A 15176-nucleotide genomic window follows, 5' to 3' on the forward strand; every position below is an offset into this window, starting at 1 on the left:
CAGTATCGTATCCATGAGTGGTTTGACAATTGTCTGACACAATGGTATGTCACACTCTGTCCACTAATGCCCAGATAAACGAATCCGAATGTGGTACCGATTCACAATGATGGCATCCAACATTGACATTGTGTCCACCCGGCACTTGAGTGATAATGGAAAATTTGGCTCCTGCTGGTAAAGGATTTTTTTATTTGAACTGTGTATACTGTGTAAGTAGGCGTAACTACCAAACTTCTACACTACATAACATAAGATTGTGAGTAATAATGGGCATCCAGCACCACGATTTATGCAACAGAACTCTGTAATGATATCAATGCCAATCCGGATCTGACGCTGATATTCATGCCAGAGGGATACGCCGTACATGTTGCATCCGCTGTGCCGTCGTCAGGAGTGACAAACCATGCATTCACACCTGTGCCAAGACCGCAAGAACTATCCAAACCGGAGCATTATGCCATTGGATATCACAGCTTGATATGATAACTATAAAGTAATTGAGTTAGGATGACATCCATAATGATACTGACCGCAGAATAATGTTTGTCACTCAGACAAGTTAATTCTGGAAGATTCACAAACTATTGAATTTGATCTTCCAGGCCCAGGCTACATATTAACCTTACACACCTTCCAATAGAGTATCATATGTAATATGGTCAATGTGTAGGAGTACCAAACGTATGCAATGAAAACTAAGTAAAGACAGAATATCATCACTGTTCATCAGGATCCAATAATTCGTATTTAATCATCGGATATTGTTGAAAGATCGCTAAAGGGTTCAGGCGATATATCTGCTGCCGGGACTGTAGAATCAAGAGTTTCAGCAATGAGGGCAGCAGATGCTGAGGTTCCGACATGCCCTTGAACACCTGTCATAACGGACGCATCCCATGCATGAGTCCACTGTTGGCCAATGGCTGAGATGTGTGGGTCTTCATCACTGTGAGCGAGCCAGGCCGGGAGGTGTGCATTTGCATGAGTAGGGGGGGCGTAAGCGGTAGTGTTGATCTGGGAATGGTGCACAGTCAGATCATCTTTATGGTCCCGGATAGCAATGGTTAAATGGCCAATGGAAGCTGACATTGCTCTCCATTCTGTATCCGATGAATTGAGATGTTGCTCAAGTGCACTCAATTGCTGCCCAAAGATATCTTCCACCGAACCGAGTCTCGCATCCAACTCATCAACCCTTTCATTGGTGGCAAGAAGATCAAGCCGCCTTCCGAGATCCTGGATGCTCTGCAGGATGTCCCTTGCAGTTGGCTCAGGCTCCACGGGATTGACCGCCCATGGCGCTTCTGCCTCGATGGGTGCAGGTGGGCACATCATAGGTGTCGGTTGAACCTCTGTGGGAACCGGTGAGACATCCATGCACATTGGCTTAGCGTCCGGAGCAGAGTCTAAATGAGTGTCAGTTCAAGTACCAACCATGGAATGAAAACATTCACCCCTGCGTTCAATAACATCGGGCTCAACTTCCGAAGAGGACAGAGCCGGTGGTATCAGGGTCTTCCGGGACCTGGTATTGACCGGAGTATTGATCACAACTCGGGACTTGGGGGCACGTGACTTGGAGTGTCTGACAGTGTTGCGGGTGTTGTCTGCTGCTTTGGCCTTAGCCTTGGCCTGCATTCATTCTCAGACACCGACTCCATTGATCGCACATGAGATCTTCATCTCATCACAATTAGCGCAGGCAAGTCAAATGCATCCGAACTTCTTATCCGGGAGGACAAGACATGCCACACCCAATTTGGTGCACTTGTCGCATTTCTGCGGGTGATGATGAACAGAATACTTCAAACATCTTAGTGTTGATTTTTTATGAATAATGAGGAGCTTACCTTCACTGCCATCACGATAGCAGAGTCCTGGCCCCATTCAACAGGCTGATAAACATCCGAGTCAGAATCTGTGGTGAGCCTAATGAAAACACTTACCCTGGTTTCTGCATCCCAGAAACCCCTATCATCAGTTCCTTCCGAGCAATCCAAACATGCCAGTGCCAAATCCTCTTTGGTGATGAGCGGTGATGGTACCACCTTAAGGAATATAATCAGATGGTGGGTCAGCTGTGCCGAATGCAAGGAGCAGGACTCGCCTGTGTCAGAGATGGTTTGGTAGTCTCATTTTCTTCATCATCTGACGTTAACCTGTTCCCTCTTCGGAACAGACTTCCGTGACCAGGAAGTCGAGTTAGACATGTCGACCGATTTGGCCTCTACCGGGTCGTCATCTTCCGCCCGTCTCTTCTTACCATTGCCGACCTTTGGCATCGCATTCGTGCCTGGCACAAAAGGTTGTATCTCAGCAGGATCAGAGCTGAAACAGGAAGGGGGGTCAGAGGTTCCAATGCCTTTGAGAATGGGGATGGTGACAATGGCAACAGTTCTATTGCCAGTGCTGCAGGTTTTCTCGCATGGTTCATGTCTCCGGGAGGAAGATCAGGGGTAGATACAGCTGCGAGAGGTGGTGTTGTAAATGAGACCGGTGCCGAAGTTGCAGAAGATGATAATGTTGGAGTTTCCACAAGAACAGGAATCTTAACTGCAATGCAAGAGCGGTAATCTATCGTCTTATTGAACTGCAGGTGACACTTAATTCTTGGGTCCTTGTCGGTAACAGACGTCCAATCCGGCGAAGTCTGAAAGACGCCACCCTTTGAGCAGTCTCGCACAATGGCAGCACATGACAATAGCTGCGGGGACAATGAAGTGGCAATCCCTGCATGAAGCCTCAAGTCTTTTGCCTTTGCCAAAGGCGTTAATATTAATAATAGTAATAACATAGTTGCAAGAAATAACACTCACAACACGTCTGGCGATCTCATCCGATAGTTTCAAGGCCTCTGGATCACCTTGCCACAACATCATGCACCGCTTCATTAACAATTGCACAGCCGCTAGTGTTTCATTCAGAGCCTCATTAGCTGCATCTGCAGGTGTCATGGCGATATTGAAACTTTGTTGCAGGGTAACGGGTGAGATGGTATACGGAAGGGACAGAAAGGTGACTTTTGAAAATTTGCACATGGGTCGGGATTTATATCCACACGTTGGTTGTGGCTCTTTCTGAGTGTGGTGCAATGTGAAGAAGATGAATGGTATGATGTAATATCATGATCTCGTCCACCATTGTTCCATGGCCCACAGTTGCGACACGGTGCCACTCGTTGGATTGTTTTCTATCCTCCTCGAAACTTTCTTTCAAACCAAACTATCATGACCCCAAGAACAGTGCGGTTTGTTACTCCCGAACGGCCATACCTTGGCAATACCCCCTCCATGTTCTCCATATACGGCAGCAATGTCGACAGCAACAGTCCGGCAGTGCTACACCTTCCTCTAGACGCAGATCCAATTGCCTGGTGGGGTGCTTATGTACCATTAGAGTCATGGACTCCTCCCAAGCTGAGAAAATCCAAGTTCAAAGGAGTAGTCGGATTGGCGGACTATCCATGCTTTCAAAGTAAGCATGGCCCATCCTGAGCCAGGATACTAACAAACTTCCAACAACAGAATATAACTTGGAGAATGAATTTCCCCCGGCTATGAAAAAACGGATGATCCCTTTGCAAAAAGATGTAAAGGTAAGCTGATGTTCATACCTATGCATTTCATTCACTGGATGGTGCACCTTAGCATACGAGCTATGCTTCAACGGCCACTTTGACGAAGTCACAAGCATGCTGTCCGGTGAGCCTCAGGTTTACTTCGATCTTCCATTTCTTTTCTAACAAATGGTCCAAAGATATGTATCTTTTGGAAAGCATGCGGACCTCTGACATTACGGGATCCATCGCCGACATCACTGGAAGCAATGACCAGGATCCACATGACTGTGGATGGGATAATCCTAGTTTGCAGGGGTCAGCAGAGGCATATGCCAGTGAATGGCGCCATCCTGGCCATGATGTAGGCATCGCCGGTTCAAGTGAATTGGTGGCGGATGCCTACAATTGTGGATGGGACGATGTGATGCATGACAAAAGCATCATGCTTGTGGGTGAGTCCAGGGACGATATGTATGATTGCGGATGGGATGACCCGATGGGTCATGAATTGATCATGGAATCCAGTGCGTCACCCGCTGATGCCTACAACTGTGGGTGGGATGATCCAACAGATGATCGAGACATTATGTCTGTGGGTGAGTCAGTGGAGGATCAGTATGACTGCAGATGGGGTGATCCGATGGATACCGATAAGCTATTCCCAGCGGTGATGGAAGAACAGCACCATGAGGATGTAGACCCATCCATGGCTGAGGACCCGTATGATTGTGGATGGGATGGCAGAGAGGTTGAACCAACTGTGACAGCCGGTGACGATATGGTTGACCTTGTGTCATCTGGTATGCCAATAGGTGAGTCATCCTCCACATGGTTGCATTATGACTTCTGAAGCTGTGCAGGTATGCCCAGCACGCATGCAGGAAATGAAAACAATGTCTTCCAACATGCGGAGCATTCTATGCAACATGCCATCCGACACCTACGCAGTATTTGGCATCAGGATGGTAAGTATCCTGATTTAGCATTGCTCACGATTAACATAATGGGCAGTCAATTCATACCTGAACAACATACTGCCCACTACCGAGGGTGGCCATGACCCCATGCCAGCATTGACACATATGGCAAATCGAGATGGTCTGGGGAAATACTCAGACACAGTGATCAAAGCAACAGAACTAAGCAAGGACATTGCAACCATTCATCATTTCCTTAATGTACACCGCCGGATCATGGAACAACTGGACGACATGATTACAACTTGTGAAAGGGGTGGTCGGGCTACATAAATTGGTGTCCTATTCTGGGCGACGGTACAAGTAGATTTAGAATTGTAAATATATTGACTGCCGAGAGTGACCTGGCCAATGAACAAATTGTATCACTGCACTGAGAACGTATCCAGGATATTCCCAGTTACAAACACAATCGACCAGTTGTGTGCAGTGATGTGAAAGTGGCCAATCACCATCTCGGATGACCGTTTTCCATCTCACAAAGCTCCCTGATGAAAGAGGGTGGGTGGACTGAAATTATAATTAATGAATAAAGCAGTATCGACCTCAAATAGCCACTCAAACATCAGCCTATGAATTATGGGAACAACGTAGTATCTAAAGAATCGACATACATGTGAGTCTAAGAAAGCAATGTCAGAACTACCGACAGGATCATGTTTGGTACCAAACAAAATCAGCCTGATTATATCTCGCTAGGTGGTAGGTGGCAAAGTCGGCCAGGCTGTATTTTGCAAACTCTGTATGGGGGGTTCCGGCATAATTGTGCACGCTGTCCCACATAAACCAAGCCCACGCAATTCTGTCACCCTCCCCCACCCGGATGCTGTGCCTCACAAGCCAGCCAGAATAACTCCCAGATTATACACCAAATCGATTCCCAAGTTTGTCAAATTCATCACTGCATGTTTATAGCTTCCTATGCAAGTAAGGATGTCAAATCCCTCCGGAGGGCATTTGGGATCCTGATGACCAGGTGATTGCCTGTTGCAAACGATTGCAGCATGTTACAGTAACATGGCACGAGTCCCCCGCCAGCAGACAGCCCTCTGCCACCCGCACGGCTATAGACGATAGACGACACCGGAGTCTCACCAGCTCCATAGACGACGATAGATGATAGATGAGAGACGATAAGTGGCAACTGCCGGCTTAGATAAGCGGTCTGGACCGCACGTGACATAGACATGACGACATAGGTCTAGAAGACCTATTTGTGTTATCAAGATAGAAGGCAAGCCTCGTGTTGCCTCATGGACTGATAGAAGGATACCACGTGGATCCTATCTCTGATAGAAGCGTACCGCATGGACGCTATCTACGATAGAAGCCCGCCTCATGGACGCTATCTCTGACTCATGTAGATAAGCATATTAGAACCCAGCTTTAGGCTGAGCTTAGATACGATAGAGTAGCCTTATATAAGGTCGAAGATTACAAGTAGACGTTCCTTACTTTAATCTTACTAGGTTTACCCTTGAACTCCTTGTCCCGCTAAAGCCACCTGCTTGACATCGACTCGTACCTTCAGTGACGCCTCTCACTGTCTGTAAACCGCTATCATCTCAGCGTAACCCCTCGTTAACCACCACGAGCTACGTTCGAGTACGCAACCTTTGCTTGTCTGTAAAGGCCGACGACTCTCAGCACTTGGTACCACTGTCGTGGTTGTCGCTGTTTAGATCATCCTAGTCGCACACGACCGTTTGTCGTAACACAGCACCGGAATATGCTGACACCCAATGCTGGAGACATCGGTACATCTGATCTTCACCATGCGCTGCCGCCCAATGCCCGAGTTCTACGTGAGTGAACATTGATGCCCGGTAAAGTTGTGGGTGCATTACCCGAAGGGCTGCTGAAGACAAGAGAGCCGGACACTGCATATCTATAATCGATGACAGGCTTCTATCGCTCTTCAAAGTGGCAGAGACTTCTGGAATACACCCGTCCAACGGATTCTGTGGTGGCGGGCCTTGACACTGCATGTGTTCAGCATGCAATGATCTGGGTAAGCTTGATCTCACCTCATGCCCTGTTGAAACCAGCAAGGTGAAATATTGATGCACCTGGGAATTAGACCAGGTTCTTGTGCGGGGTGAAAGTTCGACGTGGTTGTTCTCCATTTCGCCGTCCTTCTGGTCGATGTCTTGCCGGTGGTGATGCTGTTTTGTAATAGGTTGCCCATACCGACCGTGGCAGTAAACATATCACACTTATTTTCTGTCAGTGTTATCAGACATCTTTGCGGACCTCCGCTCACCTGCAGGGACCAGTTCAGTGCACCCGGCAGATACCATAATATGATTCGGCAACCAGCGTCAATTACCACCGATGGGCGATCTAACAACATGGGCTTGGCGGGAGGGAACTTTGCTAACAAAGCTTCTTCATGAGCATCATTCAGTCCTGACTCCCGTTTGGTCAATGCCTCATTGTACTGGATGACATCGATATCCAGTTTGACTTCACACGTCAGGATACTGTTATAACAATAGAGCGCTGAACTCACTGGGATGCTGATATGCCTCTGCGAGCACGAACGCAAGGTGTCTGCATGCTAGCATGGTTTTAGGATCAAGTTCCGGAGGAGCAGGAACAAGTGGTTTGCTGGCAACATGTGCTGCGAACTGCTGCTCCACCCATTCACTAGCTATGTCAACAGCATTGAGAGCCCAATCCTGTGGAATGAATGATGTCGGGTGAGTGTTGAGATCAAGGGCAGCCAGTTTCTCATGGTAAGCTTCCCAATACTCATGGGATATCATGATTGAGACAAAGGGCATGGTGTGTGAGCATGGCTTGCATCTCAAGTGAACATTTGCTGAGCAGCCTCGATGCTTATGATGTAACAACCCTAGCGGCAGCAATGTTATACACGTAATCTCAAAATGCTCTGGTATCCAGCAATGGCATTTGTCATTGAATTGTAATACACAGGTAGCTACCGGACAAATCTCATCTAATATTTACATACACCAGACCCATTTGCTAAATATATACATATGCTTCCGTAACTATTCAACATCGCGGCTGCCCTCATTGGCGCACAAAGGGATGCAATTGAGGGAATGGATCTCCGTGCAGAGATGTTCTGATCCGGCCATTGTTATAATCTTCCGCCAACACGTCCACTGCCGCTTGAGAGGCAGCCATAGCGTCATAGACCTCGTCGAGAGGCTGTTCAAGTCGGTTCATTGCATCGACCGCCGCTCCCGTGGCTTCGAGTTTGCTAACCAGCATGTGTCCGAGGTCGAGACCGAGCCAGCCAACTTCAGTCCGCAGAACATGAAGTTGTTGAAGGAGCGGGTTATCCATCCGTGGATGAGTAATTGGTTCCGGTATGAGCAAACCCAAGGCTGGCTGATTGTCCATTAATAAAATTATAATTAAGACTGAAAATCACTCACCCGCTGTTTGAAGTGATCGGCCGTTAGCTCGTTCACCTGAGCTACTGAAAGCCGGAGGCATTTGCATAGCCATGAAATGACATGGTGTTTTCCACCAGCAGTAGTGGTAGCGTGGAACCACTCGATATTGATCTACCGCCTTACCATCTTTGTTGTGCGGATAGTCCTGTAATCTCGCAAAGAGTGATTTGTGGTTTCGGTCTTCCATCTGAAAGTATGTTATGTGAAGGAGGACATTGCTGAGATAGACCGGCATGCTGATATTAATGTTCATCACCGTGCACTTGCTCAAAAAAGGGATCACGAAACACTTTAAAGTCTGTATCAGTAAGGTTATTTGATTGTTCCAAATGGACTTACCTCCGCCTCCCAGATGAGGTGTTGAACAAACGAGTACTGATAGGCACCTGATGGGTTAGGCTCTGCCAGCTGCATGAGATGAATAGCGGTGAATCTGGAGGTGGCATATTCAAATATGTGGGCTGCATCCCAGATTGAGAATGAGCTGGCGATGGACTCGTACAGTGTGCGAGTTTGCTCGGTCATGGTAAGTATGGTATGGGAACTAACATGAAACCGGTCCTGGACAGCTTGTTTATATGCATTGTTGGAGCTTGAAAACACAAATGCGGAAATGTGGCTCATATTCTGGGATGCCTTCATTGTATGCAAAAAACATAATGTGGACTATTTATGACTCTTACTCTGATCCACAAAATACACAACATTCTCGGCAATTAAACAATGATCTTGAGCATTGGATTTGCCTTGAGAAAGGTTGTACGTGCATGTTTGGCCAATTTGTGGTACATGTGAGCCTGCCGAATTGCGTAACATTTGTGCCCTTCCGGCAGTGGATCGCCATTGTGAGTAATATGTGACAACCACATACTTGCCTTGTAGAGGAAAAATTGTAAGGTCCAACCCATTTCATGTTCTACGAGCAACTGCTCTTCCAACCACCGGTCGTGCAAAGCCTTGGCCCGAAGCCAGTGGACCCTATAGACTATTTTCGGTTATTGTTCGGACATGATGGTCTTTGGACGGTGACTCACATTCATTCATCCAATCGTTGCTAATCGAATCACCTTGTACATCGAGAGACCAGAACCATGGAAGTGTGGAGTTTCTCTGTCCCTGGGCATTCAGATCAGCGACAGCAGCGCTTGCCTTCAGATGACTCTTCTCCATCCGGAGATATTTTTCCAGTAGAATGTGGGCTTGTAGATTGCCAAGTTGCGCCCAGCATTTTGAATAAATCATAGTTTGTAGTCTGATGACCTTTTCCACGGAATGTACCTGAGTCCATGCTCTGGTGACCTTGGCCTGAGATTTTGCCGGACGGACCGTGGTGCAGAAGAGCACCGCCTTGTCCGCTAGAAGCACTCTGATTGCTTGCAGGGTGTCATTAGCCTGCCCTTCCTGAAGTGCAATTTCCTGACCAACTAGGTGGACAACGCCCAGCTCAGTGCATCTTTGTATGGAGCCCCTTCAGTGACAAATTCCGTATTATACGGGCCACCCGACCTACATAATATCCCGTATGAGACGGGCCAGCGGATTATGGGCCCATGTTGTGTATATTCTCGATGATGACGGATGGGCCAGGGACACATATTATTTCCGATGGAGACGGGTGGGCCCATGTATGCCAATGATATATATATCCTTGATGTTGACCGATGGGCCGGGGGAATATGATCATTCATGGAGATGGGTGGGCCCATCTGGGTAATATGTAGAGTAGGATATTATAGACAGCTGGGCTGAAGAGAGATGTAAGGCAAATATTGTTATATAGACGGGCGGGCCGACGGGGGTGTATTACATATATGGGTGGGCCTGAGGTAGGGGAATATTACATAGATGGGTGGGCTGACGTGGGGTGTATTACATATACAGGTGGGCCGACGTGGAAAGTATTACATATACGGGTAAGCCGACAAAAGGGATATCAAATAGACGGGTGGGCCGAGGGTGTGATAAAATATCTATTACATAGACAGGTGGGCCGAGGTGGGCTATAATTATATAGACGGGTGGGCCGACGTAGGATGTATTATATAGACGGGTGGGCCAACATAGGATGTATTACATAGACTGGGTGGGCCGACGTGGGGGATAATACATAGATGGGTGGGCTGACGTGGGGGAATTGTACATAGATGGGTACATATATGGGTGAGCCTAGATACATTTCATCAAGACATACAGCTGATGTAGCCACCAGCAATCAAACACGTAGGATACATGTACACTATGAGTGCATATACCTACCATCGACCACTGAATCTAAACCCCTAAGCACGAAAACATGAATCGACCATGTGTGGCATTGACCAATAATCGAGGACTGAAGTGGAAAAACCCCACACCTGAACCCTGGTGTGCAACATATCCTATTTCTAAGCACGGACACCAGAAGCACAACACTCACAAAAATATAAATGTCAAATTTTCAGTGCAAAACCCCAAACCGAGATTTACCAACCCCCGAACCCCGAAATTGTGGACTGCCGGGTTTCAGGTTTCGGGGTTCGGGGGTCCCTGGAACTCGGAACTTGGGAAATTTGGGGAGATCAATAAAATTTGATTTACAATCGAGTTGATTGACAAACACATTGACTTACCCATGTTTGAAATATATTTTTGTTGTCTCACATACCGAGTTCCGAGTTCCGGGACCCCCGAACCCTGAAACCCGGCAGTCCACAATTTTGGGGTTCGGGGGTTGGTAAAATGTTTATGAATAAATAAAAGGTTGATTTAAACATTTTTGAAAGATGTCTTATATCAAATGTCAAGTCCTGAGTTTCGAATTCCGGGTTTCGGGTTTCGGGACTCCGGGTTTCGGGACTCGGCACTCCAGAAACCCGGAAATCAAAACTCAGGACTTGACATTTGATATGAGACATTTTTCAAAAATGTTTAAATCAACCTTTCATCTATCCATACACATTTTACCAACCCCCGAACCCCAAAATTGTGGACTGCCGGGTTTCGGGGTTCAGGGGTCCCGGAACTCGGAACTCAGTATGACACAACAAAAATATATGTCGGGGTTTGGGGGTTAGTAAAATGTTTATAGATATATGTAGGTTGATATAAACATGTCTGAAAAATGTCGTTAGTCTCAAATGGCAAATCCTGAGTTCCGGGTTTCGGGACTCGGCACCCGGCACCCGGCACTCGGGGTTCGGCACTGAAAATTTGACATTCGGGTGTTAGGGTTTAGGGTGATATCTACCTCAATCTACAGTTTCGAGTTCTGGATATCGGGACTGGTCATTAAATTATTCAATTGTGGCATAGGTAACATGCATTGAAAAAGATTTATGTACATCTATCACTGAGCAATTATGTAGCCATTTCAACCTCCTCACCAGGAAGATCAACCTTCCCCTCAACATCCAACTCCTCATCAGAAGAATCATATTCTGGCAGGAGGTTACCTGGTTCATTAGGGACCACAATATTGCCGGAGGATTCTGGCAAGAGGTTGCCTGGTTCATCCGGGAGCACAATTTCGCCAGGAGGATTGTGGACCCTCAGGCTGAACTTGGGTGGGCTCAACCATGAGACCTACCATAGCAGATCCATCCTCAACCATCAAGGGTGTGGGTTGCATCACTGAAATGTCCAAATCAATGAGGTTGGAAAGTGCGGAGGGGAGGGGTGAAATGGACGGGTGGGGACCGGATTGATCAAGCAAGATTGTTGCATCGGCCGGTGTGTCCGGAAGTGAAAATGAAGGGTGCCGGTCGACCACTGTGCCCGGAGGCTCTCATGGAGGCATTGCAGGGTATCAATCTTAGCATCCTGCTCCTGCACCCGAGCCTCAAGAATAGCGATGCGAGCTGCACCATCCCGAATCGCGATTGCCATGGAATGGAGATCCGGCATGGGAACATCGAGTGCTGCACGAGGCACTGCGAAGCTCGAAGACCGAACAGCTAAGTAAAAAATCAGGTCAGCAGGTCATCAAAAGTTTGGGTGACTTACGAGCTGGCGCAGGTGCAGGTGCAGGTGCAGGTGTCTTCTTGGTAGTGATGGTCTTGCTGCGACCATGTGACTGCACCTGGGGTGTAGTTGCAGCAGGGATGGCCGGAGTTCGGGACGGGCCACGAGATTGACTACGAGTTCGGGCCCTTGACAGGGAGGGAGACGGAGCAGTGGATGGAGCAGGGGCAGATGTCTTGGAATGCAGTCCGGCCGGTGGTAGACTTCCCTCAGGATCCGTTTGGGCGGGATCCCAGAGATGCAGGGTTGCATTTGATCTTCTTGGTGGAGCAGCGGATGCAAGACAAGCAGGGGAGGTTGGTCCTCTTGTCAAAACGGGTCGCGCAGGGCCAATCCTCCTTGACGCAATAATGGCAGGGGTTGTTCTGTGGTATCTGTTAGTAGATGGACTAGGGGAATTAATTGGAGTACTCACCGGGCCGGGAATGGTGATATCAAATGTGGTATTGGCCGGGGGGTCACCATCCGAAGCGCTGGAAGTATCATCAGAGGACTCCTCAACTTCCGGACGACTGCCGGAGGTTGCCTGATAGATTGTAAGTACGCATGTGAGTTCTGGGCGAGCTTGTAAGACTTACCCGAGCCTCCGGACGACTAACGGGAGATTCCTAATGCAATGGGCATGAGTAAGAATGATACATGCGAGTTCCGGACCTGTCCGGAAGACTCACCATGACCTCCGGACGCCTGCCGGCAGTCAGCTGTGGACACATGAGCATATATATGAGTTCCGGACGACTAAATCAGACTTACCGAAGCAGGCCCAAATGATTGCTTCTTGGGGGAACCAGGTGACCGAGGCAACTGGGGCGTCCTCACAACAATGGTGGAGAGCTGGGGAAGAACTGACCTCTGGCACTCTACGCGAAATCGGCTGCAACAAATTGAGAGCATGTCACAAATGAGCCAGAACACATACCTGAACAATTGGGTCTTCATCATCTTCCGACTCCACAAACGGCTTTGACTTGGGGAGTCGAGTTGACTTGACACGCTTGCGACCCTTCATCGCCGACTTCGGAGGTTGGGAGGAGTGTCCAGAAATCATCGGGGACTTCCTCTTGTTGCTCCCTCCAACTTCTGGCTCCAGGTCAACAGAAACGGCCTTACCTTTTCCTTTGTCCCGGAACTCAGGTACCCGTCTTGCCGGAAGGTCCAGCGACGACATGGGAGGGGAGGGAATGACAGGGGCGGGGGAAGGAACAGGTGTGGGGGAAGGGACAGGTGGAGACGGAAGGTTGACAGTCAGTGGGCCAGTGGAAGGATTAGGAACAACAGGGAGATCACAGGAATTGTCACCCAACGCCTCCCAGGCACGGACTTGCTTGCGCCAGGCGTGTCTAGCCACCCGGGGGTCATCATGGCCAATGCCGTGCCAGTTGGGCAATGCCCGGGGAGTCATGGAACGCACCCTCATCAGCTCCTTAGAGCAGGACACCACAATGCCAGGGATGTATTCCCCTTTCTCATGGGCCCGGATGATGTCAGCCTACCCGGATATTAGAAACATCAATGGTAAACTAATTTAATGAGTGCAACTTACCAAAAGAGTGGTGACCTGCTTTGTCAGAGCAAGTTGGACGTCCACTGAGCCTGGCCGGGATGTGCCGAGCGCCGGCAATGATGCCTACAAGTTGAGCAGTGGATGCCTTGAGGTCGGCCAATGAAGATTGAACTGGAGTAGACATTTGGATTGAGTTGACAGATGTGAGAATGTTGAAAGCAGGGTGAAATCTGTTATCACTAGAATGAAGTTTCAAAGAAACAATACAATTGAAGGACGATGTTGAAAATCGTTGATTGTTTGTCTTTGTTTGGTCATGGTTCAACTTTCGGCAATCGCCGGCCATGTGTTGAACTTCGACGTTATCTGTTATCAATCAGTTCATAAGTTCATCAGCTCATCAGATATCATGAGCTCTCAACCTGGGGTCAGATTTCATGACCCTCCGGTCACTGAATCCACCTCAATGGATGTGGATGAGTCCTCCAAGTCCCGGATGTCCCTTGGTATGTTTTTTTTTGCTGATTTCAGTGAATTGATCTGACATGGTTTAGATCCATTAGATGATATATACCTTGGGCCGGATGATGAGTTAGACTCTGATTCTGGGTCGTCCGGTGGTTTGGATCTGTTGAATGCGATTCCCGGTATGTTTCTCAATTCAAATGTACATATTCTACATGTGCAAATTCATGACATACTTCCAGATCCATCATATCCGGCCCTGGCGGATGGACTGGCCCTGTATGATGACCCGGACTTGTATCTTGGTCCGGAGGATACCTTGATTTCGTCTGATGATGCTCCGGCTGTACCCGATTTTCCTATGGCTGGTGAGGTTATTCTTTTCATCTCATGTTCATTTTCCATGGCATTTCCCCAGTGAATGAATCGACTCCCGAACCTCATCCGGTTACTCCGGCTGAACCAGAGGCACCCATACCTTGTAGGCATATTCATATCATTTCATGTTTTTTATTCATGTTATCTCCCAAGCTAATTCAGAAACTCCCGAACGTCAATCGCCCGAGCCAGAACTCAACAATGAAGCACTGCGTGCCATGGTTCAGGAGTTCATGCCAATCGGATCTTATGATCAAGCTGAAAGTATGTATACAACAGTTGATTATTTATCTCTGCTAATGTTCTGCAAGTTCAAACAATTGTAGATCGCCTGGGTGATTACCAACAGCGTCATGGAAATCTTCCTGCCCCTACAGTAGCACAACTTCTTGAGGCTGACAGACCATTCAGGATGGCATGGGCTGAAACATGCGACAAACTGCGGAAAGCAGATGCGGACCTCCGGAGGATGCAAAGGGTAAGGGAGTCAACCTCCGAAATGCTGAAGGTATTAGATACCCTCATTGAGTTCTTTGAGGACTCAAGTAACATGTAAATATCGATCAATGTCTGATAGTAGACACATTGCAGTATACTTTACCTACTCAGTACTTGCTGCCCGGTTGTCTGTGCTCGGTACTCGGTACTCGGTACTCGGTACTCGGTGCTCGGTACTCGGTGCTCGGTGCTCGGTGCTCGGTTGCTCGGTGCTCGGTGCTCGGTGCCTGGTGCTCGGGGTTCGGTTGCAGTATACTTTACCTGCTCAGTACTTAGTACTTGGTACTTGTATACTTTAACCTACTTAGTACTTAGTCCTTGGTACTGTATACTCCACCTACTCAGTCCTCGCTGCCCGG

At 48.1% G+C, this 15176-nt stretch overlaps 6 protein-coding genes across 6 annotated transcripts; 2 read left to right on the forward strand and 4 right to left on the reverse strand.

Annotated features, from left to right (window-relative positions):
* Positions 1-753: 753 nt before the first annotated feature.
* F5147DRAFT_782210 (uncharacterized protein) lies at positions 754-2960 on the reverse strand (the record flags this gene model as incomplete). Its single annotated transcript, XM_041442734.1, has 7 exons — positions 754-1412; positions 1461-1638; positions 1857-1901; positions 1953-2084; positions 2160-2334; positions 2391-2761; positions 2823-2960. The coding sequence occupies 7 exons, from the start codon at positions 2958-2960 to the stop codon at positions 754-756; spliced, it is 1698 nt and encodes a 565-aa protein (XP_041284604.1).
* Positions 2961-3233: 273 nt separating this feature from the next.
* Positions 3234-4815, forward strand: F5147DRAFT_782211 (uncharacterized protein; the record flags this gene model as incomplete). The annotated part of the gene is made up of 5 exons (XM_041442735.1): positions 3234-3480; positions 3531-3601; positions 3654-4377; positions 4426-4530; positions 4577-4815. The coding sequence occupies 5 exons, from the start codon at positions 3234-3236 to the stop codon at positions 4813-4815; spliced, it is 1386 nt and encodes a 461-aa protein (XP_041284605.1).
* A 1415-nt stretch (positions 4816-6230) lies between these two features.
* Positions 6231-7328, reverse strand: F5147DRAFT_782212 (uncharacterized protein; the record flags this gene model as incomplete). Its single annotated transcript, XM_041442736.1, has 5 exons — positions 6231-6524; positions 6570-6680; positions 6737-6757; positions 6806-7008; positions 7055-7328. 5 exons carry the CDS (start codon positions 7326-7328, stop codon positions 6231-6233), a joined length of 903 nt encoding a protein of 300 aa, XP_041284606.1.
* A 253-nt stretch (positions 7329-7581) lies between these two features.
* F5147DRAFT_782213 (uncharacterized protein) lies at positions 7582-8498 on the reverse strand (the record flags this gene model as incomplete). The annotated part of the gene is made up of 3 exons (XM_041442737.1): positions 7582-7901; positions 7953-8262; positions 8313-8498. 3 exons carry the CDS (start codon positions 8496-8498, stop codon positions 7582-7584), a joined length of 816 nt encoding a protein of 271 aa, XP_041284607.1.
* Positions 8499-8689: 191 nt separating this feature from the next.
* On the reverse strand, positions 8690-9215 carry F5147DRAFT_589220 (uncharacterized protein; the record flags this gene model as incomplete). The annotated part of the gene is made up of 2 exons (XM_041432136.1): positions 8690-8958; positions 9008-9215. 2 exons carry the CDS (start codon positions 9213-9215, stop codon positions 8690-8692), a joined length of 477 nt encoding a protein of 158 aa, XP_041284608.1.
* Positions 9216-13885: 4670 nt separating this feature from the next.
* On the forward strand, positions 13886-14875 carry F5147DRAFT_782215 (uncharacterized protein; the record flags this gene model as incomplete). The annotated part of the gene is made up of 6 exons (XM_041442738.1): positions 13886-13982; positions 14031-14123; positions 14184-14309; positions 14360-14422; positions 14473-14583; positions 14631-14875. The coding sequence occupies 6 exons, from the start codon at positions 13886-13888 to the stop codon at positions 14873-14875; spliced, it is 735 nt and encodes a 244-aa protein (XP_041284609.1).
* Between the last annotated feature and the right edge of the window lie 301 nt (positions 14876-15176).

This window comes from Suillus discolor (assembly GCF_016758755.1).
Source record: "Suillus discolor strain FC423 chromosome Unknown F5147scaffold_189, whole genome shotgun sequence".
Classification (NCBI taxonomy): Eukaryota; Fungi; Basidiomycota; class Agaricomycetes; order Boletales; family Suillaceae; genus Suillus; species Suillus discolor.